Source organism: Cheilinus undulatus, linkage group 13, assembly GCF_018320785.1.
Source record: "Cheilinus undulatus linkage group 13, ASM1832078v1, whole genome shotgun sequence".
Taxonomy (NCBI): Eukaryota; Metazoa; Chordata; class Actinopteri; order Labriformes; family Labridae; genus Cheilinus; species Cheilinus undulatus.
In genome coordinates, this window is record NC_054877.1 from 31,286,759 (window position 1) to 31,311,260 (window position 24,502).

Sequence of the window (24,502 nt, forward strand, 5' to 3'; positions counted from 1 at the left end):
TGTTATTACTGCCAGGAGGAAGGTGTCACAGAAGTGGTTAACATGGAGAATTCTGCTTCTATGACATAGATTTTCCTGATGAGGGATATTTAGGATTGTTAAAAAAAAGCAGCATAGGAAATTTGGTTTAATTTACTTTCAAGTGTAAACGGGGTGGGAGGCAAATTTTAAACAAACTGGAAAGTTTCTCACAGTAGCTTTAAACAAACATGTTTTTGAAAACAGCGTTAGTAAACTGATTTCTAAAGTGCCTGTTTTTTCTCTTACACTATAATATCAGAGGTCTAACATTCCCTGATTAAGTTGCAAAAAGTGCCTCATGTGCTCCAGTTTCTTCATGGGATTTGCCTGTAAGATAGAATCTGTTGAACCCCAAATCCCCGCAGACACAGTGTTACTTATCTTCTCATTGCTGATTTTGACAAAAACATGTGTAAGTGATATTACTTTTTAAAAAAAATCCCCCCCTTTCTAAACAGCTGGAATGACACTAACTGTGATTATATTAAGGGAAAATGTAAAAAAAGCACACTGATTATCATCTTGTCTACCCTGTAGTAGCAAGAACAGACACTACTATCACAATATAGACAAAGTTAATCTTGCCACTAGTGATCTGATTTGCTCTTTTGGGTCTTAAAAAGTATTACAAATACACCATAAAAATGATTCATGGGGTTAGTAAATCAGGCTTAAAATAAACATGTTTTAAATGTAAAAAATTATGTTCAAAAAAATTTAGTTTGTAACTTGTACTTATTTTAGTCAGTTTACAACATATTTAAAGGAGTATGTCAAACTTGAAATATAAGAGCGTTGACTCGCCTTAGTACATAAATTCCTCTTCAGAAGATATCAAGTTCAGGCAACTTATCAACCCAGTTTTGACTACATGCATCATTTCAAAGTCTGTCTTTGCCCAGACTTCTGCTGGCACATGGCACCAAGCACACGAGAGAAGAGGGAGAAGCGGTTTTTCTGAGCAAATATTAATGGTGAGTACCAGTTTCCTCTTTCTTATTTCATCATTTCTACAAACTGTGTCGGTACAAAGTTTGAAAAACTGTTTTAGCACAATCCTCAGCATTGACATTAACATTAACATTAACATTTAGCACTGACATGTGTTTAGGACTGCATTTTAAGCTCACTAACTGTCTTCAATAACGTCCATTTTTGTTTTTTTGTTTTTCCCATGGCAGATGGATGTCCTAAATCAGTCGGAAACTTGAATATCTCCAGTTGTAACACTGCAGACGTTAGTGGCTAAGTGTTTTATTAAGTTATGGATCTCAGTTAGTATTGGGTTGAGTGAAGTTCAGTCACCTACAGCTACATGTAGCAGCACTTTGATATTCTATAGTAGTTCATCCTGAGAAAAATGTAAGTTATTAGAGTTATTCTTAGATTGAAATCAATGCTATATTCAAGGCAGGACATTTAAATTATTTTTGTGTATAAATATTTTGAGCTATTTGTTTAATATTTTAAGAATTTTGATATTTTTACCTTGATCAAATTTTGCTTTTTTTTTTTTTTTACTTTGTTTTGGAAAGAAAAGTTTAATTGTTCTTTTGGCCTTATTTAAATGGCAATTTTCAATCAATTTTGGTGAACTTTTACAAAGTTCTCTTGTGTTTTTTCCTTCTTTTGGTTCAGGATCCTATCTGTAGCCTGGTAGTGTTTCTCAGAGAGGAGGATCTCGTCAGATAACATTTAGTAAGTAAATCCAATGTAAACACAGTAGTTAAGAAACAGTATACTTACTTTACTTTTGTTAAAATATGATGGTTAAGGAAACTAACATTTAACTTTAAATTCTACATTCTAGGATGAAGTGTGGATACTGATGATCTGATGAAGATTGTTGTCTCTGGAGGGGCTTTAATGTCTGAACCAGCCAGCCCAAAGATTGTGATCAAGGAGGGAAATCTGGACTGGGTGTTATAAATAAACTGTTCAACCTAAAAATGTCTCTTTGTTCTTTTTTTCTGACTTAAGTGAATTAGGTTACTAAAACTCAAAAAGGGACAATGCAAAAAATTTACCTTCTTTTTATTTAGTAGGATAAACATAAAATAAAGAAGTCAGGATAACTTAAATGAAATAAATTCTCAACTTACTAAAACTGAGTTGGTTCAACTTGTGGAAAGAAATCATGCTGTTTGTAGTCAAATATTAAGTCAGTCTACCAATAAAAGCCTTGTAAGATTTATTCAACTATTGGAGATGGAAGTACTTAAAAAGAAGCATGGGAAATTGTAAAGTAGAGCCAAGATGTATTTTTTAGAGTTTAATTTTAGTCTGTTTCATTACTGGTTTAAACTCCCCACAGGAGCTTCAATGAGCAATGTAATTAAAAAGACAGTTGGAAAGAAGTGTTGCTCTCGAAGTTGTCTGTCCAGAGCCACTCTGAAGGTACAAACTATAGACTGGTGGTACAAACTAATCAATGATATGACTGCTTCTCTTTCAGACTCCTGTGTGCTGAGGCAAACCCTGAGAAGCACTTTGAAAAAAGAAATACAAAAACAACTTAAGTAGGACTTAACTCTCTCAACTGCGACAGTTGAGTCTAACTGAACTTCAGTACAAAACAAAAACAAAACTGAGGGAATACATTTAATTAAAACAAGCACAGAGTGAGTGGAGAGCTGAAGGGAAGGTAACAGTTAAATTAAGTGGAAGAGTTTCCTTCACTGAAAAGAGAGATGCCAAAGCGAGAGAGTGGGCCGAGAGACCTTAAAATAGAACTGGATCTACGGGTGCACAAAGGCGAGCAGCCCGTCCGTGGATTGGAAATGTCACAAGGCCAAATTGAAGTGTTGATTAGCGGCGAGTGTGCAGCTTCCTGAACAAAGAGCCAAGGAGACGGAGATTGGGGAGGATTATCGTGCTCTCATTCATTACTGCTCTCATTCATTACAGAGACACAACGTGATTGGATCGCCCTGTTAACGATACTCAACCTGTGTGTGTGTCTGCGTGAGGGATTTAATCAATGAAACAATGACGATCTAATTCAGAGGTCAGCAGTGGTTTGGTATCATGTTTTTTTTTGTTTTTGTATTTTTCACTTTTACATTCTTTCCTGGAAATCATCAGATTATATTTTTGTTGGGTGTCACAAATAAGAGGAGCCGTACAAGACATAATTCATTCTGGGCCTCTTACACGTCATTTACTCAGCAGCTTCCTGTCACCATTTCAGTTTAAATTTAAATTTTGATTAGGAGAAAACAGGGAAACTATTTATTATAATATTTATTTCATTTTTCTTAACTCAAGCCTTTTCATTCTAAGATGCCTTTTCTCAATCAATCAATCTGTTTTGAATACAAACCTTATTTTCCTTGAAATAAAATATTTACTGTAAATTTTTGGGTTATTCTATTAAAGTACAAATCTGATAATACACTACAACTGATGTTATCTTTTTTTCTTTGGTTTGACAGTCAGATGTAAACTGCCCATCACCGTTCAAGCAGCTACTCCAATCCTTTAAATGTACAGTGCTGAATTGTATCACAAAGTAGATGTAATGATGTTACAATTTTAGATCTGTGCTTGTGGAATTATTCTGAACAAGATTTTTACTAAATTTTATACAAAAATCTCTGCTTGATTGTCTCAGCCAGGTAAAGCTTACGATAAGATACAAGTAGAGAAGATGGGCCTAGTTATGGTACATTTGCAGCAACTTTATAAGAGCATCAGGTACTGTTATCAAAATATTAGCTTTGTATGAAATATGAATAATTAAATCTTTAAGGCACAGAATCTTTTTGCCTCTAAATCAAGCCTGCTTCATATAAGGGCCTGGTGCCTTCTTCAGTGGAATTAAAATGAAGATTATCAAAAATATTTAAAAACAATTCCTCTGGGCTCTATCACTGACTTCAACATTGTAGATTACTGAACGTATGTTGCTATCCGAGTGCTAGCAGTATACTAAGAGGCTGCTGGAGGTGTCCCAGTGCGTCAGTAACAGAGGGCTACAGTGCGTCGGCATGTTTCAAATTTTGAAATCTTGCAGAGAGAACATTGCAGACTGTAGACATGCTATCATAAATGGTGGCTTTTAGATTGACAAATACTTTGTTTAAATGGATTATTTTGCTTGCATTTGAGTCAGATAGACGCAGAATAAAGGAGGAGCTGGGGTGGAGGAGGGTTGCAAAAAGCGCAGGGGGAGCAGCAAAGCATGGCCAGGTTAGTTCGAATATGGAGTGCGAATAGACAATAGCATGCTTGGAAGGGAAACAGCGCGCTGTCAGCTGATGAGGGCTTGCTGAGATCAGCTGATCTCAATGGCCTGCTTGAACTAATGCTATACGCTTGATTGTGAAAAGGGTGCTTTTTAAGAGTGTAAAGGTACCAGGTGTATTCGTACCAGATCGATTCGGTACAGGCAGGTGAATGCTATGGAAAGAGTAATCTTTCATTTCCATATTTAACATAATAAAGAGAAAACTGAAATGCTTTTAAAAAAGTATGATTGAATTTTACTACCCTGCTAAAAAAAAAACAGACAGCAAAAAAATGCAGCACGACCTCTGAACTGTATGAAAGTGTCTGATTAGCAATCCCAGTCTAGTCTGTGTCAGCGTTTAATGAGAGATTTATGGGTTCTAAAAAGAAGACGGCATTTTTAAACTGATTTCAGCACCCTGGCTTTTCCAGCTTGCATACATTTCTTTTTCAATCTGATGGCTGGGAGGCAAAAGTGATGCATCAAAGGCTTTTATTGTTGTTTAAAGTGTATTTTTGGACATTAATTGGATTCAAATGAGTCTCACACAGTCAGCACTGCCCCTGAAAAAGGCACAGCAGTAAAGTTTCTTACAGTTAAAGTCCTATCTTTCTTCAATATTTATGTCTGCAGCATTGAACACACACATACACACACAGAGGAAGATGAGGGGATAAGTATTGGTCCTGACACAGAACTGGGATAAATTGGGAGATAATCAGGTGTGAAATCACTCTGGTTTTTCTTTCTGCAGTAATTCAGTCGGTTTCTCATCTTCTCTGTGTCTCCCATCGCACCCAGCCATTTCTGTTTAACACAAAAACCAATAATCTCCCCGGGCTTTTAACATACGCTGGAGTTGCAGTGGGGGGATGCTAGCCGGTCAGCTCCCGCAGGTATAAAACTACTCACCCACAGCGTCAGCATTCAGGATTTAAAGCTTTTTTAACAGTGATTTCTCCCTTGGTAGCTTTTACTCCTACTGTATATCTTTCCCTTTGAGCTTTGTTTTGTTCCCTCAGTTATTGTCCATCTCTCTTTGCTCTGTTCTCTTTGCACCTTCTTTGTGCACTGCTTTTATAAATGCACCTTAAAGTGAATTGGCTGTGTTTAAATAGACACTAGATTAAAGTTAAACAACAAATTCTAACATAAAGTAATGATGTTATGTATGGATAGCTTTGTCACGATGCAGGGTTTCTGAAATTTCTATTTTTCATTCATCAATCCAAATTTTGGATAAAAATATTCACTTGACAGTTGGTAACTAAGCTGGCGTGCCTGCCACTATCTCGTTGTTTGCTGGCAGCCTGGCAGAAAGCAAACAGCAGATTTGGTTTTGCACATGGACTCCTTTGAGAGTTGGAGCTGAGGGTTTGCATAAAGAGACAAACAAAAACACACACGGTACATCTGAAGAAGTCTGCTGCTGCAAAGGAATAGATTTTAATTGATTGGATTTGCAATGTTTTATACATTGTATTTCTTTGCCTACTGTTGAAGAAAAGGGGGACTGAAAAGGCTGTAATAGGTAACACTGATTCTTAAAAGGCAAGCTTATGTTCATTTGAATTATTCCTAATCCATGACAAAGACCAGAACTTTCTACAGGGCTAGTGTGCTTTGCAATGAGCTGGACTAGACCGGAATTCACCCGTCTACTGAGATGACACCCTGCCCAAGAGTTCCAAGACAACTTTTGAGGGCAATTACTAATGTATTGTCCATTTTAAAGGCAACCTGGAGAAATTGTAATTTATTGTCTAAATAGGGCACTTAAAGGGCACTAGGTCAACTTTTTCTATTAAGACGGCACTTGAGGGGTAACTTAGACAAATTTTGTAGACTTAGAGGGAACATGATCTAAATTTGTCCATTGAGGGCACTTCAAAGGGCACTAAGCCCAATTTTATCCACAACGAGGGCACTCAGAAGGGTACTTTATCAAATTTTGTTTATTCAGAGGGCACTTAGTTGAATCGTGTGCAAATAGTCGGCACTATAAAATGCACTTTGTCGATTTTTGTTTACTCAGAGGACACTTAAGGGGGAACTTCAACAAATTTTGTCCATAAAGGGGACTTAAAATGACACTAAGCCCATTTTTATCCACACAGAGGGCACTTTGTAAAATGTTGTCAACTTCAAGGGCACTTTGTCTACAAGGGCACTTAAGAGGGCACTAGGTCACATTTTATCCACAAAGAGGGCACTTAGAAGGGCACTTTGTCAATTTTTGTTTATTCAGAGGGCACTTGGTCAAGTTTTGTTCACACATTTTTTTTACTCAGAGAGCACCAGGTTGGGCACTTTATCGTTTTTACCTAACATAGGGGCATACAACAGGGCACTTTTTCTGTAATTGGTTAACATTAGGGCAACAAGCAAGGTGTTCACCTCCCCTGCCCCACCTCTGATTCCACTAGTGCTATTTATCAATCATTGTAAAAAAAAAAAAAAGGCTGGCTGTAGGGCCCTTTTTCTAATGTTAATAGTTTTTAATGGCTTTTTTCCGAGGTACTAGTGGGACTTTTAAATGGTAAGTATCATCTCTATTAAGTCCATCCCGAAAACATCCAAGGTAGTAATCATTTCAAAATAAATATCATAATTTTATCCAAAAAAAAATTCTAATTAAAAAAAAAATTTGTTATCGTTAAACTTTCAATAAGCTTTTCATTTCACTTTCATATGCATGCAGCATCCTAAAACCAGCTGTCAGTATCCTGACAAAGTAAACCACAGGCAACACCATCAACTGGACTGATCTGGGCTGTAACAGCTCACACAGCTGCAAACTCTAAAACTATCTCCTTACACTGGAAATCTTTGGTCTGAACTAGGATTCATAGAGTTTCTTTTATGGCAGCTATATCATAGTTTGATTTATAAAAAGAATGCAATACATATCCAATTCTTATGTATTGACTTATTATTTTGAAGATCCTTTCATACCAGCACAAAATCCTGAATCAAATGTCAACAATGACTAGTACTGATCTATCTAATCTGAAGTGAGTGATTATGTGTCCCAAACATTTATTCATACAGTAGCTCTCTGATCTTAACTGCAGGCCATCATTAACGTTGGTTTTCTCCTCTTTCCCTCCCCTCTAAGCTTCCTTTCATTCCTTCATCACTTGTCACTTCATCTGATCTCCACAGAGCCGACACTCGTCACTTGACACGACTTTCAATTTGGCCCTCGCTCAGTCTTTACACTTCTCATCCTATCGTCTCTAATGTCTCTCCTTTCTTTCTCTGTCTTTTATCATCCTGTCTCAGTCACTATTCAGTCTGCCTTCCACTGTTTGATCTGTGATGGCTCCGTTTTCTTTTTACACCCCCATGCTCTTCTTTTGTCAGTATTAGTCTTCCCTTTCATTGTCATTATCTTCACTTTTTAGGCCTTTATAATTTACACACTTTTCTATTTGTTTTTCTTTCATTTGTCGCCAATTCCTTGCTGTAACTCTGTTCTTTCTCTGTCTTCTGTTAGTTTCTCATGTATTTCTTTGCCTTTTTTTCCTCTCTTCTCATCTCTGCTGTTAAATATTTGATTATCAGTGCACTGACATGACACCGCTGCTCCCTGACGGAGCTGAGGGCGTTTAGATCTCAAAGCAGAGGATGAAGAAAGAAACACAGGGCTCTTTCATACGTACATCTGAGCTTTTTCTCTGTTAAAAACCTTGTTGTGCAGAGGCAAAAAGACGTTTTAGTTAGACTGTATAGAAAAGAAGCCTCAGAACTTGGACTCTTAGGATAAAGGAATTAATCACAGAAGCTTCATATAAGGGTTGAATATTTTTAAATTCATATTCAACCAAGATATGTGAAGAAGCCACTAAAGGACTGTAAAACACCAACTATAAGAAGAAGCACAATTTTCATTTATAGTGTGTTTTGTGGGGTTTACATGTTTGATGGCTCTCAAAATCAGATCCAGAGAGAAAAAAAACACACCAAAGACTTGTTTGTGCATCTGCATGAAAAATAAGTTCTACAGAAAGGTTTAAATGGCTCGTTTTAATGAAATGAAAACAGAAACAGAGACAAACATGCACATGTGACAGTAAGAGCAGAGGAAGACAGATCAGGGAAGCAGAAAAAGCAGCATGCACACCATCATGCCTGCAGCGAGCGGCTAAGTTAAAGCTAAAGCGCTAACCCACTGACCCACATATCACTCAGATAGCAGTAAGCTGGGAAGCTGTGAGAGCTGGCGTGCTAAAAACCAGCCCCCCACTAGAAGGCTAAGTCACTGAATCCAGCAGGATGATTTATAATTCAAAGAGTGATGAACAAACGTGTCATAGAATAGAGGGAAACTGAAGAGCACCAGGCTGGGCAGCACTTGGGCAAACCGGACCTGAAACATGGATAACAACATACGCTGTTCATATAAGAACAGTTTCAGACTGACTTCAAATGAGGTTAGTCACGAGTGTAGGGAATCAGAGTGGAGTTTTGAGACACTACAACACATTGGAAGCAGCAGCCTTGAAGATATCTAAAAACCTCAGCAGACAAAACCAAAACCACCAGTATAACTGAATATCACAACTGAAATTGAAAAAAATCCCCCAAGCCTTTGTGTCAGATCCTTTTAGTTAGCCAATATCTATGCATCTACTTCATTGTCATCTTATGAGTCTGTAGAAAGAGTAACATATGTCCAAACAATAGTGCAATTTCTATGAAAAATGACTGAAGAGACTGATTGGTCAATTAATTCTTACACCTTAAATGGCACAGCATTGGACATGCTCTGTCCACACTGATACTATTAAATGTTAAGGATGCCTTGTTGAATATTGGTAAAGGGACTTCAACCTGTATAGTGCTTTCCATCAGTATTAGCTTGTCCCTTTCATGCCCATCCATACACACCACTGACAAAGCAGCAGGAGCAAATTGGGGTCAAGTGTCTTGCTCAAGTATTCTGTATCTGTAAACAGTTTGACATAAAGCACTTCTACAAAAGATAAGATACTTTGTATTGACTATCTTTGAGTCGAATAGTTTTTTTTCTCAGTTAACACACGGTGTTTTACAGCATTTCAAATTTGAAATGTGTATTATTAATACACCACTATCTTTACTTTATAATACAAGCTAATAAACACTGCTGAGTGGGAAAGAAAATCAAGAAATATTCCAGTAGGACACTCTTCAAAGCTTTTTCAGTCTCCTTTGTTCCTTTATCCTCACCCATGTCAACGCCAGCATCACAGAAAATAGAAACTGTTGGACAATATAGCCAAAAAGATTATTAAAAAAACAGAATCTTAAATCAATATATGATAATGATAAAACAACAACACTGGACTCTGTTTTCATACCACAGCAAACAGAATAACTATCCTTGGCATCCAATACTGTGTGTGTTATGTGTTTAATTACTAAAACTTGCAGAAATCTTCTTTTAAATGAGTGAAATTGCAAAAAAAAATTAAAAAAAAATAAAAAAATACACTGGCAACATATTGGTTCACACTTCTGAGCAGTAAAGACATAGAGCAGTGCTCTATGTCTTTAACTAACGACAGCTGTGGTATGAAAATATGACTAAGGATCTGTAGTTTTTTTCTAAACTTTTGTACTTTTGAATTCTATCAGCCATTTAAATGAAAGACACTGTATCATTTAAAAGACCTGATATCAAAACATACTGAGGTCGTAAACATTTTGGCAATCATACTAACTTTAATTTTATAAGTTTATTAACATGTTATTGTAGCGATGATATGTAAAGTCATGTCATCAAGTTTTAGGCCTGTAGAGTGCAACAGCATTCATCACGAGGCCTGATGTGCCACAACCTGGGCTGGGGGGGGTTTGCCAGAGTCAGGCTAGACACATGTTGACACGTGTGTCACTCAGCCAAGATCAAGCTTGATGGCATTTCTTTTATCTGCACCCCCGATAATACACCTGGAGACCGCCAGTGTATTTTGGCTCTTGGGGCATCCACAGCATGACCAGGGGCTCGTGGCAACCCTACTACCTCTCTGGATGCTAAGCCGCGCTTATTTGCCACATCCACCCCTCACTATGCCCTAAAGGTCTGGACTTTGCTATTTTCTCAACAGATACTTTTCTCATGCCCCTGGTAATATGCAAAGACATCCAGAGCATGACCAGGGCTGTGTCAGTTCTACTTCCTGCGCAATGGTGCCCTCAGGCAGGCTTACTCACCATTACACACCTTACTTCAGCCTCAGTTTCTGGCCCAAACATGTTTAAAAATTCTGCACAGTGCTGTATCCGTTGACTGTAACTGTGCAGGCCAAGCCTTTACACTGCATAGAGTCTAATCATGTAAAAGCAAAAGTATTATTGCCAACATATAAAGTAGATGATCTCAGTTTTCTCTAACGCTGCATCAGCAGTATAGGTGACAGGTTTATGGCTGTAGTTTTTAAGCTCATGTGATATAAACTGATCCATAATAGTAGCTAGAGGAGGCTGGTCACAGTGCTAGAATGGCTTAAGGTGTATGTCACGTCTTGTTGACATACTGCAAGAATGTGGTGTCTGAATAAACCTGTGATGCCGTAATTATGAAGTATGAGTAAATTTCTGCTGGGAAAAGGACAGAGGTCGAAGCCCAGAGTGGCTTTTTGTGTTTCTCACAGTAAAATAGACTGAAGATGAGGGTGCTGTATGTTGTAATGCAGTTTTGAAACTTCTTTGAAAACAGGACATATTTTGTCTCAAGTCAGCTTAACATGATGATGAGTGGTTGTCACGCTTGTATCATCCCAAACAACTTTATAGCTCTGTTAGTTCTCTGAATTCTGCCACCTGTAGGAGGTCCTAGTTCACTACATGGCTAAATAGAATGACCAACATGGAGGTGAAGTACAGGGTACATGCTGGTATGTTCACTTTTTAGTTACTCTCAATAGACTAGACCTACTAAAAATCCCTTTTGATGTACATCATTCAGTTGTATCCTGCAATCTTGTCCTTAAAGGCAAAATCTGCTTCACTCTTCCTCTGACCTGCTAACATAGCATGTTCCCTTTTGGTTGAGTAGGAATATCAAATCAAGCCAATCAGAGGTAGAGTAGGCTGGGTCATAGTTTGCCAGTACCATCCTCTGGGATATCTAATGGCCAAGATTGTATGAAGTAAGCCAGCTGTGTAAATAGTGGTAGCAGGATGAATACTGGGGATAGATCATGAGTTTACTTCTCCAGGCACAACTATGCCACTGCGTATAAAAATCTGATAATGTCAGTGATTGTAAATGCTTGGTTTTTCCGTGGTGTTTTCTGCAAAGTGCTTGGGTGAGAGGAGAGGAAAGAAAGAACAAATGAAAAAGTGGAAAGGGCACAAGTGAGGTCTAAAGCTAAAGACAGCTCCCATTGTACTGAATCAAAGCGTCGCTAACTGCTATAATTATAGAGACAATTATAGAGACTTACAGCTACAGAGCTGTAAGTGTGAAAGAGAGAGAGAGAGAAAAACACTCTAATATTTGACAGGAACAGATATATTTGCTTCGAGGTAGAAAAATAAATTAGTTACACGTGTTTTTGTAATTTAGCATCAATTAAGTGAAAAATATACACATCTGGCAGAGAGAGATGTGCTCACTTCTCCACGCAAGAGGGGATATTCTTTGAAGTCGTAGCACTGGGAGGATGAATAATTTACATCACATTTACAGGATAATGCAGTGAAAGCCTGGCTCAGCATTTCTTTGCAATAAAGCTTATATTACACGTACTTATCTGACCCTGATTACTCTGTGCCAGTTTAAAAACTACCAATAGTCTGGAGGTCTGTTGGTTTTATGTCTCTGTGGTTTTACTGCAGGAATGGGAGCAGTGATGTAAGGTGGAGCAAAGTGATGATCAACAGCTCGTGATGCAGAGGGGTCTGAAGCCGGAGTGATGAGAAAAACAAACAGTTTGTGGTGAGCCGACGCCGCGCCAATAAATCTCTTTTTAATACCCCGCAGTCGTGTTGCTTCCCATCTTGAGGATAATTCACAAACAATCCAATAGTGGCTTCTCATGGGAAAGCCTGTTAGATTAAGTCATTACAGATCTACCCGGAGGATTTTTCATGACCAGACGCATACTCAAATGCAGAAAAGATATGTCAGCCTCTAAGGTTTATATTCATACATAAATATTTCTCACACATGATTAATAAGAAAGCACAAAAAGACAACGATGCTGTAACAAAACATCTGTTGTCTATCTGACCGATGCTGGTTTCCCTCACAGACAGCAATTATGACTTCATTCTCACTATGCGAGTCATCTCCAGAGCAGACAAGCCGATTCAACCAAAACAGATACTGTCTGTGCTGCTACACAGACTGTAATCATATCCTTGTTGCACCCCAAGGCTTTCTGCTTCACCTTTAGTAACATCCTGTGATATGAAGGTTATTACAGTCTTTATTTCAGAACAATCGTAGCTCTAAAAGCTCCCAGAAAAGGAAATCTTAGTTATAATGTGAGCAAACAAACTAAAAGTAAGCTATTGCTTTGAAATTGTCTGAGTGGATTTCCCCTACTGGAGGCTCAGCTCTTGGGTGACTTTTTCACTTTGCAGAAACACACACATAAAATCACACTTTTTCCTTTATTTTGTGTTAGACTTTTTTATTATTAGTGCATAAAATGCACCCTCTGGAGTATTCTTTATCAAAAGTTAGTCTATAAAGGACTGGTAATAATTGTTTTAAGTTACACAATTGTGTATACTGTTTATAATTATTGCATTATGAAGAATAAATAAATACTACTACTAACATATAAGCATGGGCCTCACAGTTTGTATTTGCTCGTTTAATATGGCTCAGATCAGCATTTCCCAGTGAGAAATGAAAAGTTGGCACTTGAAGTGTGTGCAAAAAAGCAGCATGTTCATTACCTGGTACTTTTCACATGAGGCTAACTCTCCTGGAGCTTTTCAGAAAATGCTGACTTCCTTTTGGACAGTAATGACACTTAGCCCAGCTGATGCTAGGTAACAGGTGCTGATAAGCTGGACTAGTTAAGTAAAAGGAGTATACCAACACTGAATGACACATGTCACCTCTGCATGATTAAGAAATAAATGGTGATAAATGATATGTAAATAGGGACTGAAAATATTACTTTGACATTGCTATTACTAAGCCATAACCAGGAGTTAAATCAGTCTGAAGCTCTTGGTGGTTTTTGTTTTGTTTTGTTTTGTTTTGTTTTTTATCAATGTGTGGCACCGTTACACTTGACAGGGATGTGGTAGTTTTCTTAGGGTTTCCTTCATTCAGAGGAAACTTTATAAGGTGGTGCTTAAGTGAACATATCAATATTGCCTTTAATGAAACACACTGTCTGTTATTCTGAATATTCAAAGAACTACATGCCTTGAGGGATTTAATGACTAAGTACAGAAAGTAGAAAGTAAGTCAGCAGTATGATTTTAAAATGCTCCAGTGAGCTCTACATAACAAACTTAAAAGAAGTAAACACTTTACTTCAACTGAAAATCCATTAAAAACCAGGGGTCAAGTTAATGAACAGTCTCAGAGAGCTGCTGTGATTTTCTAGCATTGTGTTAAGTTCCTATCTTGCTTCCACTGTAGCAGTAAGCTAATGAACAACCTGCCGAGTCAGCATATTTGAGGCAAACATTTTGATTAATTTTTCTTTTTTACATTTTAAATAATTTTTTGTCTGTTTCTTAAATACATAACCCCCTTCTTGGGGGGCTTTTCTTCCACCTCCTCCATCTTTTCCTTTTCCATACGACACACCTATCAGGATGATCCTTTCAACCTTCACTCTCCCCCCTGCATTAAGCTGTGCACATTTTCTACAGTCAAACTTCATTTCACAGCATGACGGCTGTGGGCTTGTAGCAGTGAGGGCTTTGAACAGACCCATATTCTCCTAGGTGGCCCATCACACAGACGAATTCGCCATGAAATCCTGCAGATGGCTCCATGAATGGAAAACGGCTGAGGCTAGGTGCTTTCAACAGCCAAAGTATGTACTTTGAACTAAGCCTGAGAGTGAGAGATTACCAGACATCACGCAAAACAGTCAGGCTGGACTTAAACAGGAGGTTAAGAAATTTAAAGCTTAACATTCTGCCAAGCGCTTTGTGTTTCCTTCTGATTCATATTCTATTTGACCACACCAAAACATCCAATTTAAAACCAGGATAAGACTCATGACCTCTTTTAAAGGAGAGAAAACACGCTCCTGAAGCTGTGTTGACCACTGAGAGCTGAAAACTTTAAGAAAAATTTGAGGAATTTGAGCAGATTGGATAAAAATGGAATCTGATGTAACAAACTAGAGAGAGGGATGGGCTTTCTCTCAGCTCTGAGCCACATAACAGACAAAAACACACCCTGTTGTGACATCAAATAAGACCCATGGGGTTGTGCATAGGGGGGCGGCTAGTGTCAGATCATAAGCCTGTTTTCATAACACACTTTCGCTTCCTGAAAGGTGTGTGTGTAGGTGTTCATGATGTGTGTCTAAGAGCTCTTCTAACAGGCAGTTCAAAGAGTCAGTGTTTAGACTGCGATGAGGAGGGAGAGCCTGTCTCCTCTCTCTCATATAACTCAAACATGGAGACAGACAGTGGGAGTCAAACCAAAGGCAGAGTCTCAAGAGAACAAAACATACCAAACTCAAATACCTGAATCTGCTCATCTCACTCTTAAAGTACTGAAAAACACAGCTGTGTTACACATATTTAGACATTTCTACAGTATAATAGAGTGCTGATATAATCAGGAACATTTCAATGCAAAGCAAATAAGCCACAATAAAACCCCAAAACAAGGTATTAAACGGAAATTGAAATGATATAGCACTGATACTAGGCATGAAAATACATCTTCTTGTCCTTTTTGTAGCTGCTTGTAAAAATCAGGAGGAATAATCCAAGAAAGAAGCTCCAATAGGGAATGAGAATTTTAACTGACATCCACAAAGCTGAGTTTGAATCTAAAAAAAACATTAACTCAAAGCAAAGGGTCTGCCATCGCAAGCGTGTAACCCTCCTCTCTCCTTTTCCAAAAGGTGAGCATCATGTCTGTGAACGTCCATCATAAAGACTTAAACATTTAGTGGAAAAATAATTCCTTTTCATACTAAACTTAGCAGAGAACCAACACTCAGAAGGATAAATAAACTCATTTTCTTATCTTTGATGTTCAGCTGGACAGAAAGCATTGGCCTCATGAAGCCTTCTGTAAAAAATATCCATACATGCAGAAAGATGATGACTCTTCATGAGTAGTATAACTACTGTATCATGACATCTGTAATACCCTTGAATACTAAAATACAAGTGGACTGTCTGTTTTGCCATTATTGCCAAACTTACTTTCACTGGGTCTGTGTGCGTCAGATGCCTGACCTCTGAGTTTACATGAGTTACGCAACAAAATGAAAAGCTTAACACACCCAAGGCTACTGTTTGAGATGTTCCAACACCAGTTCCTCCACTCAAACACCTATTACAATATCAAGTCTATAGTCTACAGCATTACATTTTACCTAGTACACCTCTGATAACCAGCAGAAAACTTCTTTTTGAAAGATTTCTAAAATATCTATGTTTTCTCGTTTTTATGACAGGTGATCTAATAAATTTGTTAAGCACTGTATATATATAAAATACTAGAGATTAAATGGTTTTATTTATATCGTGGTGATAGAAGCGTCTAAATACTGTCATGGACCTGTGACAGTTTCAAATGATCGGTCTTCAGAGCAAAAGGTGTCAATTTTTTGTGGAGCAGAGCGAATCGGTAAATATATCCCCGGTGACCTACAGCCATTTTCAGTGGTGGACGGCGGAGGTTTGAGCAGGTTAGAAAACACTTAAAGAGAACAATTATGGTGCAATTGTTTAATAAATGCCAACAAAACCATTTCTTTCCAAGTCTTCATTTGTTGTTGTGGGTTTTTTTTATACCACAGTAGATAACATACCGAGGATCAAGGAGATTTCCATACCGATACATCCCTCTCAAATACTGAAAAATTCCTGGCAGTATTCGAGGCAAAACCCAAATCTGGTATGAAAACAACTCCAACACTGCAAACAAGCCACCCAGCTGTGGCTCTGACTTGTATGACGATGATTCAATAGACTATTCTTCTATTAAAGAACAACTCCACTAATTTTAAACTCCTTTATACACAGGTATCATGAAATATCAGTGTTAATCACTTTCTTTCATGCCTCAGCCATGCCCACAGAGTGCTACTGTAGTTGAATTTAGTACTTACGATCCAGGCCATTGATGTACTTCATGGTTATCTCACAATGTCCCCACACGGCGCTAACGACAGGATACAGCTTCTTGCCTTTAAGTCCTCTAAAAGCAACTCCAAGATACTGCCCGTCCACCATGAAGCTCAGTGTTCCCTCGTCCATGTCCAGAATAACTAACAGAGAGTCCGGCAGGGTGAACGACTCCTCCGGCTCCAGGAAACATGGATATGACGGTAGCGAGCTGTGCGCTCTGTTCTTACTGTCATGGTAGAGCCTGTTGCGTCCCAGATCCCAGCCCCAGGACTCACAGTCTGAACCCACTAAAGCCGTGTATCCTACAGAATGTAAAGGAGCTTCTGCAGTGGCCACCCCAACGACGGCATGGGTGCCGCGCTGCCGGGAAGGCCAATGGATTTTCCAAACATGAAGACCCCGTGTGTATCCAACTCGCCCCCTGATGCAGTCCGTGCTTTGAGCAACTGGGTGACGGTGAAATGTCAATTTATCATCTTCTTTGATAAAGATATTAAGAGAGCGATCATCAGGGTTCCACGCATGTCTGAGCTGAGTCTCCAGTCCAGCACAAGGCATGTCCAGTAGGAGATCCAACCGTGGAGGTTTGGAGAAATCCAGGTCTCTCAGTTCTGGGTGCTGCCGCCGGTGAGCCAAGGGCCGATACGACGGGGAGCCACCGGTTTCCCCACGACTGTCCACTGATTTAATCCCGCTGGAGATCTTCTGTCCCATGGCTGTGAAGGGCAGGGTCGGGGGAGGAAAAGGGAGAAGTGAAAAAGGTGTCTGTGCAGGTGGGTGCCGCTTGACGTTACCTCATCAATGCGGTGGAGCTGAGGTGAGAGTCCCTGGCCAGAGATAGGAGAAGGGTGATGAAGGAGGAAGAGGAAGTGATGAAGAACAGACGTAGGTGGTCTGATTTCATGCCAAAAACATCCTCAGAAAGACAGAGCTGCTACTGCCAAACCTGTAGAGATACAAGAAAAAAAAAATTTATCAGCTCTATTTATAATTAAACACAAAAGCACTAGTTTTGGTAGTTTCAGACAAATCCACAAGGTTACTAGCTCCTCTGACACATTTTTTATGGCACCTCTAAAATAATGTTATCCACATACCTTTCTATTAAGGCAGGTCCTCCTTATTTCAAAGATTTGTTCTACTAAACTTACAATAAAATAAATGAACAACAAATGCGCTTACTGACACATGCTTTCTCTGAGTCATCCTGCATCCTCCAAACAAAAGTCACATGCTAAAATTTACACGGGTACGCAATACAGCAAACATTCCCCGATTGTGCAAGTCTGCTCGGATCTGCACAATCTCATTTAGGTGATGTAATTTTAATGAGTGTTGGCTGAGTCTGCAACAATATGAACACACTGGGGAGAGGAGGAGAGCAGGAACAGCAAGTTATGATTTATATCCACTCCTTGATGAGAAAGTTGAAAAAGTCAACCTGACTAATGGTTAACTTTCAAAATAAGGCTTTTATAGTATGTGATATCACAGAACAACAGCAGGCAGGTTTGTGTTTTATCTAAACTAGACTTATCTGAAACGTGGAGAGAAGTTTCAGTTATTATTTTTCTTTTTTCTGTGAAATTTCTTCTTTAATGGGCTCAATTCCAGTTGGGTTAGGGGAAATTTCATGATTATGCAATGTATTATCTTTTAGTCTCATGTGATACTACTATCAAATCACTGACTTGATCAAATTTCCCTTTAAATTTGACTCATTTCATCCCCACCTCTTGACTCCGTGAATGAGTGAAGGAAGCATTAACAGAAGTAAATTGGCTGAAGGAGAGGTAGCAGGAGAAAAAGAGGTAGAATATAATGTGAGATAGTGTAAGATAACAATGAAATACTGTTAAAAAGATGAAGCAGGATCAGATTTGAAACTGGTGATAAATGGCAGTTTTGGGAGCATTTTTTAATTTTTCCGCTAGTCACATATAATGATATCACATTACATTAACATCTTTGAATAGCCATTGGAATTGCAGTTTGTTCATTTGACTAAGTTTATATGGATGTAATGGCAGGGACGAGGAATCTGAACCAGAGTCTGAGGTTGTAACAGAGGTGTTACAAAGGCTAAAACAGGATCAGCTAAGCCAGCATGGGAGCACAGTGGTGTGTGAGCACGTCTGACTGTGTGGGTATGTGGAGCTCCTGTGGTGTTGTTTCTTCTCACACACCTGGAAAGCTAAAACCCGTTGTGAAGTGACTGATGGGATACTTTTTCACAGCATCTTTAAATCTTTGAAGCTGTTGTTCCAGAAATACAATGTGAAAACATCTGTCATGTTTGCAGGAAGAGACCAAAAAGTTTTTTAAATGAATGTTGATTGTGCCTCATCACTATTTAATACACAAGTGACACAATTATTTAAACCCTAACAACTATCTAGATTAGAGGAGTGTGATTTCTGTGGTAAGTTAATTTTTCATTATAATGTGGAGCCATATAGATAAATAAACCCTGTACGACTCTTTGTCTGTAAATAGTAAAGCCTTTATTGTATACAGCCTGAACCCCTCTTCAAGCTTTGAAGTCACAACAACTATTATCTTACAAACACAGACGCAAGCAGAAATAGTTGTGTGTGGTAAAACTGACGTGGTAATCTCTTCCAGGAATCGCATCTGCTGCTTCCTGTTCACAGGAAAAGCAGTCAGTCACACCTCAGGCAGACAGGGAAGTGGATGACACAACTCTGTGTGTATGTATGTGCGTGTGTCTCATCTATCAGCTGCCTGTCTTTGCATCGCTGCAACAAGCCGCAGAGCACCAATTTATTTTTCTGTGTACGCTGAGATGACGCTTCTTCTGGTTAGAGCGTCTCGCACCTCAAGAAGAGAGATGAACAGCTTATTTATGTCTCAGCAGAACAAGTGTAAAGCATAGATACAGAGGTATCATGTGAACTCCTGTCATTTCTTTACGTTTACTTTGGATTTCTGTACTGTCCTAAAGTAAGGGTAACTGACTTCATGAATGATAACATCTATGTAGCCCACATAGCTGCTTTGAGAGCATATCTGTAGCTATGTTAGCTACATTAACTACGTAAGCCACAAAGCTCCATAATCCATAGCTTAGCTAGCTTTAGAAACATGAGCTGTAGCAAATGTAGCTAAAGCTAATTTAGCTACATAGGTAATGTAGAAATATAACTTACGTAGCTGCTTTGTGAGCTTAGGTTTACCTATGTGAGCTACATAGCTCTACTATCTGCATAGGTTACAAAGCTAACAGAGCTACATAAGCTATGTTTGCTGCTTTGGAGTGTTTTCATGGAGGACAAGTTTTTTTCCTGTAATCAGACTGTTTACCTGGCTATATTAGACGTTTTGTAATCAGTTTTTGCAGGTCAGGCTTTTAACTTTTGGTATCCTAACCACTACCTTTACCCTAACCCTAAACGAAGGTTTAATTTTATTTTATTTTGAAAGTTTTACGGGGTCTCAGATGAACCGTCTGTGAGAGGGGCCATCAGAGGTAAATGGTCTGCAGCCAGACTTTTATTGTTAAGGCTGTTTTTGTGCCATTTCAGGTTTTTTTTACTGTCTCAAAGTTAGCATGGATGCAAACCTGCTTATATGAAGATCAAAGATTATGACATGAACTTAACTACAGAAAAAGAACTTGTTATGAATTGAATAGGCCTTAACGGAATAGAAAAAAGGTAAATGTTTGATAACTTAAGGTGGAGATGACTTTTGACTTGTCCATTAGGCTGTGTGAGAGGTTTTTATAAAGTGAAATAACACACCTTGACCTTAATCTTGACATACCTATATATGACAACAGCTTTATTGCACACAGCATGCAGGGCTATCAAGCCATGGTAACACAGCAGAATAGAAATAATGTATGGGCTGTTGTTTGCATAAGAGGCGGGAAAGTGAGTTCTGATTGCAGGTCGTATCATTTGTGCATAGTGTGACTGAACATACAACGTGCATTCATCTTGGTATCCTATCGCCCAAATTGGATGGTTAATGTAGAGAGTAAATGGGGTCTATGACACAAGCAGAAATATTCCCACCAAGCCAATCTGCCCACACACTGTGGAGTGAGGTCATGGTGTAATTCTGTGTGAAATTCCTATGCCCTCCACACACAAACAGCTCCATCTCATTTTGGCCACTTGTATTTTCTCATTCTGTCCGTCTCTCTGCCTGTGAATGAGGTCATGGCAGCTGGCAGCCAATGTTTGCCACCACTCAGTTCACTCCTCAGCATGAGAGGGTTCAATGCTCGGACACACGCTCACACACACACGGATTGGCACTAACGTGTACACACAGACAGCTGCCTCAGCGTGTGTCATAACGTCTGGCAGGTGGGTCCAGGGTGGACGAAGATTTCAAAGTCGTCTCCTCCTAACCTTAGCCAAAAACACACACTTTAACACTGCATTAATTCTCAATTTGTGTGTGTGTGCTGTCTGGGACAGCATGTGGTCGAAAATCTGGCATTATGAGCCGTCATCAAGGAGGCACTCGACCTCTGAACCTGTGTCGTCACGGTCACCGTTGCATAGTAACCTCTCAGGAGGCTGGTGGAGGGCTGGCACAGCGTCTGCTGCTGCCAATAGAGGCAACATGTTTCAGCCATCTGTTGCTTACTCTCCCTCCCTCACTCCCTCTGTCTCTCTCTTTTTTCTGCAGCCAACTCATTCAGGCAAACGACACACTTGTTCCCCCCCTCCCTTCATCTTCACTTCAGCTGGGTTAGACAGGTACAGAGATGACACAGGATCACCTGGCACTACTCACTGGAAAAGACACACTCACACAAATGTGAAATTCTGATAGCGCAATGATTTTGGTCAAAGCAAATTAATCTGTTTTATGTTTTTAATCTACTTTTTATAGTTTCAATATCATCTGTTAATAATGTGGAGAGGAATGTTGTCCCATTCTTGTCTAATGTAGGATTCAGTCTTGTTTCTTCTTTGCCAAATTTTTGTTTACGGTGCGCCAAATGTTTTTTAATGGTGAAAAGTCTAGACTGCAGATAGCAAGTTCAGCAAACGGACTCTGACTGTGAAGTCATGCAGTCGTGATGATGCGGTATGTGGTTTAGCATTGTCTTGCTGAAATTTGCAAGGCCTTTCCTGAAAATTACGTTGTCTGGATGGGAGCATACACTATATTGCCAAAAGTATTTACTCACCCAACCAAATATTTGAAATCAGGTGTTTCAATCACTTCCATGGCCACAGGTGTCTAAAATCAAGCACCTAGACATGCAGACTGTTTCTACAAAGATTTGTGAAAGAATGGGTCGCTCTCAGGAGCTCAGTGAATTCCAGCGTGGTACTGTGATAGGATACCACCTGTGCAACAAGTCCAGTCGTGAAATTTCCTCGCTCCTAAATATTCCACAGTCAACTGTCAGTGGAATTATAACAAAGTGGAAGCGATTGGGAACGAAAGCAACTTAGCCACCAAATGGTAGGCCACGTAAAATGACGGAGTGGGGTCAGCGGATGCTGAGGCGCATGGTGGGACGGTCAAAAATTCTCATATGCACACTTCCCAGCCTTCCCAGAAGAGTTGAAGCTGTTATAGCTGCAAAGGGTGGACCGATGTCATATTAAGCCTTATGGATTAAGAATGGGATGTCACTTAAGTTGATATGCAGGTCAAGGCAGGTGAGCGAATACTTTTGGCAATATAGTGTATGATGGTCTAAAACCTCTATATACTTTTCAACATTGAAAATGCCCTAGCCATATGCACTAATTTAACATCAGAGATGTAGGCTTTGAACTGTGCACTGATAACAACCTGGATTGTCCCTCTCCTTTGTTGTCCGCAGCACATAGCATCCACAGTTTCCAAGAAGAACTTATCATTTTGATTAATCTGACAATAGAACAGTTTTCCATTTTGCCTCAGTCCATTTTAAATGAGCTTTGGCCCAGAGAAGACGGCAGCGTTACTGGATTGTGTTTACATACTACTTCTTTTTTGCATTATACAGCTTCAACTTGCATGATGGACTGTGTTGACAGACAATGATATCTGTTCCTAAGTTCATGCAGTGATTTCTAGTACAGACTCATGCTTGTTTTTAATGCAGTGCTGCTCCAGGGCCCAAAGATCCTGAGCATCCAGTTTGACCTCCGCCTTGTCCCTTGCACACAGAGATTTCTCCAGATTCTCGGAATCTCTTGATAATATTATGCACTGTAGGTCGTGGGATATTCAAAGTCTTCACAACTTAATGTCAATAAACACTTGTTTCACAATTTTGAAACCATTTTTGCAGACTGGTGAACCCCCCATGTTTTCTTCTGCTGCCATTAAATTCAAATGAGCTTCTATTTTACACAAAATGGTAAAATGGCCTCAGTATCAGCATCCAGTGTTTCCAGTTCTATTGTGGATAAAATATGGGTTTATGATTTGCAAATGTTTGCATTCTGCTTGTATTTACATTTTACACGGTGCCCCAACTTTTTTAGAATTTGGGTTTTTTATATCACAGTTTGTGCATATATTGTTATACAGTACGGCAGCATTGTTTGTGATCATCAATAGCTGACATTCAATGTTAGCAGGCGCAATACACATTGCTATGTTTTCAGCGGGCTCCTCCAGTCAAAGGGTTAGCCGTCATACTCTAAGACTGTCGGTACTGTAATTTTTTTGGCTAAGATTGTCAATACATAAAATTTTTTGTCTTAGAACAAGGTTAATATCATACAACGTATGTCTCCCACATCAATGCATACTCGGGTAGCTCAGGTAGAGAGAACTGCAGCTTAAAGGTTAGAGTAGCCAGTAGGGAAGTAATGAACTTCCATTATAACATCATACTGACTACATCATACAATTTTATTATGATTCTTTAAAATGTCATACTTTCTGAGATTGTGGGTGACTTAGGGATAAATCTGATCCTTCTACAGTATTTAAATTATCTGAAGAAATAAATAAAAAAGTTCATTTTTGTATTTTTGTAACTGCCCATATCAATCAATTTAAACTGATAGATGCCTATATGTAAAGCTAATAGACTTTTAACTGTATTGGGATGCATTTTTACATCCTTGTTATGCAACCATAGAAATAAAAGGGAAAATATCCAAAAGCCTAGTCAAAAACCTGATACTGGATGAGAGGAGATGGACAGTGGAACCTGGTGTGTGGGCTGTCTTCTCCTGCTGTACCACTAACAAGCTCCAGTCTCTAAAAAGCATGAATGTGTGGCTCATAGTGTTTTCATTTAAAACCATCCAAAAAACTCTGACTGCAGACGGACTTTGAAGCCTCACAGTAACAGGGAGTGGAACCTCTCACTCATCCTGCACCACCCTCAGTGGCCAGACTGATTACGTTTGTATGTCTGGGCTTTTCCACAGAAAGACTCTCCCTCCAGAGGATCTAAATCTGTATGTCTGAGCAAAAATGTATGAGTAACAATGTGAGTTTTCAAAGTTTGTTAAATACAGGAGGATGTGAGTATGATGGTTGTTGAGTCTGAGAGCATCAAGAAAGGACGACTAGTTACCTCTAAGGTCATGATTAAAACACTAGACAGTTACTCAGCCTTCCTGTTTCTGTGTTCATGCATTCATGTCTGGCCTGGGGATGTGTGTCCGTGTACGCTTGAATGTGTAGACAACATCCTATATCAGCTGGTCTGCCAGTTTTCACCACAACCACCTGCAGACTCTGTGACATCAGGAGAAACAGCTGTTTTCTCAAGGCACAAATGAAACAGTGGATTTGTCTTAGCAAGTCATGTTCGGGAGAAGTTTAAGTTTTTAAGCCGTTTTTCACTGATTTTCTGAATCCAGATGCGAAGATTGATAGAATTTTCAGATTCCTCTCTGCCCAATATAACGCTCAAACAAGCTGCCAGTTATCTTAGCTTAGCATGAAGACTGGAGACAGGGAGGATCAGCCGGACCCGGCTCCGTTTGACTCATGGGGAGGGAGTTGAATTAG

At 39.2% G+C, this 24,502-nt stretch overlaps 1 protein-coding gene across 6 annotated transcripts in view; it reads right to left on the reverse strand.

Moving 5' to 3' along the window:
- Positions 1-24,502, reverse strand: part of LOC121520321 (SPRY domain-containing SOCS box protein 4-like) — an 85,690-nt gene that overhangs the window by 36,287 nt on the left and 24,901 nt on the right. For 4 of the 6 annotated variants that reach the window (XM_041803703.1, XM_041803700.1, XM_041803699.1 and 1 more), the window contains exon 2: positions 16,525-17,489. In XM_041803703.1, the coding sequence (XP_041659637.1) occupies positions 16,525-17,257 (733 nt within the window). In that variant the 5' untranslated portion in view covers positions 17,258-17,489. Of the gene's footprint in view, positions 1-16,524; positions 17,490-17,640; positions 17,723-24,502 lie in introns of those variants that run through there. The other 2 variants (XM_041803702.1, XM_041803704.1) reach the window with 2 other exon arrangements.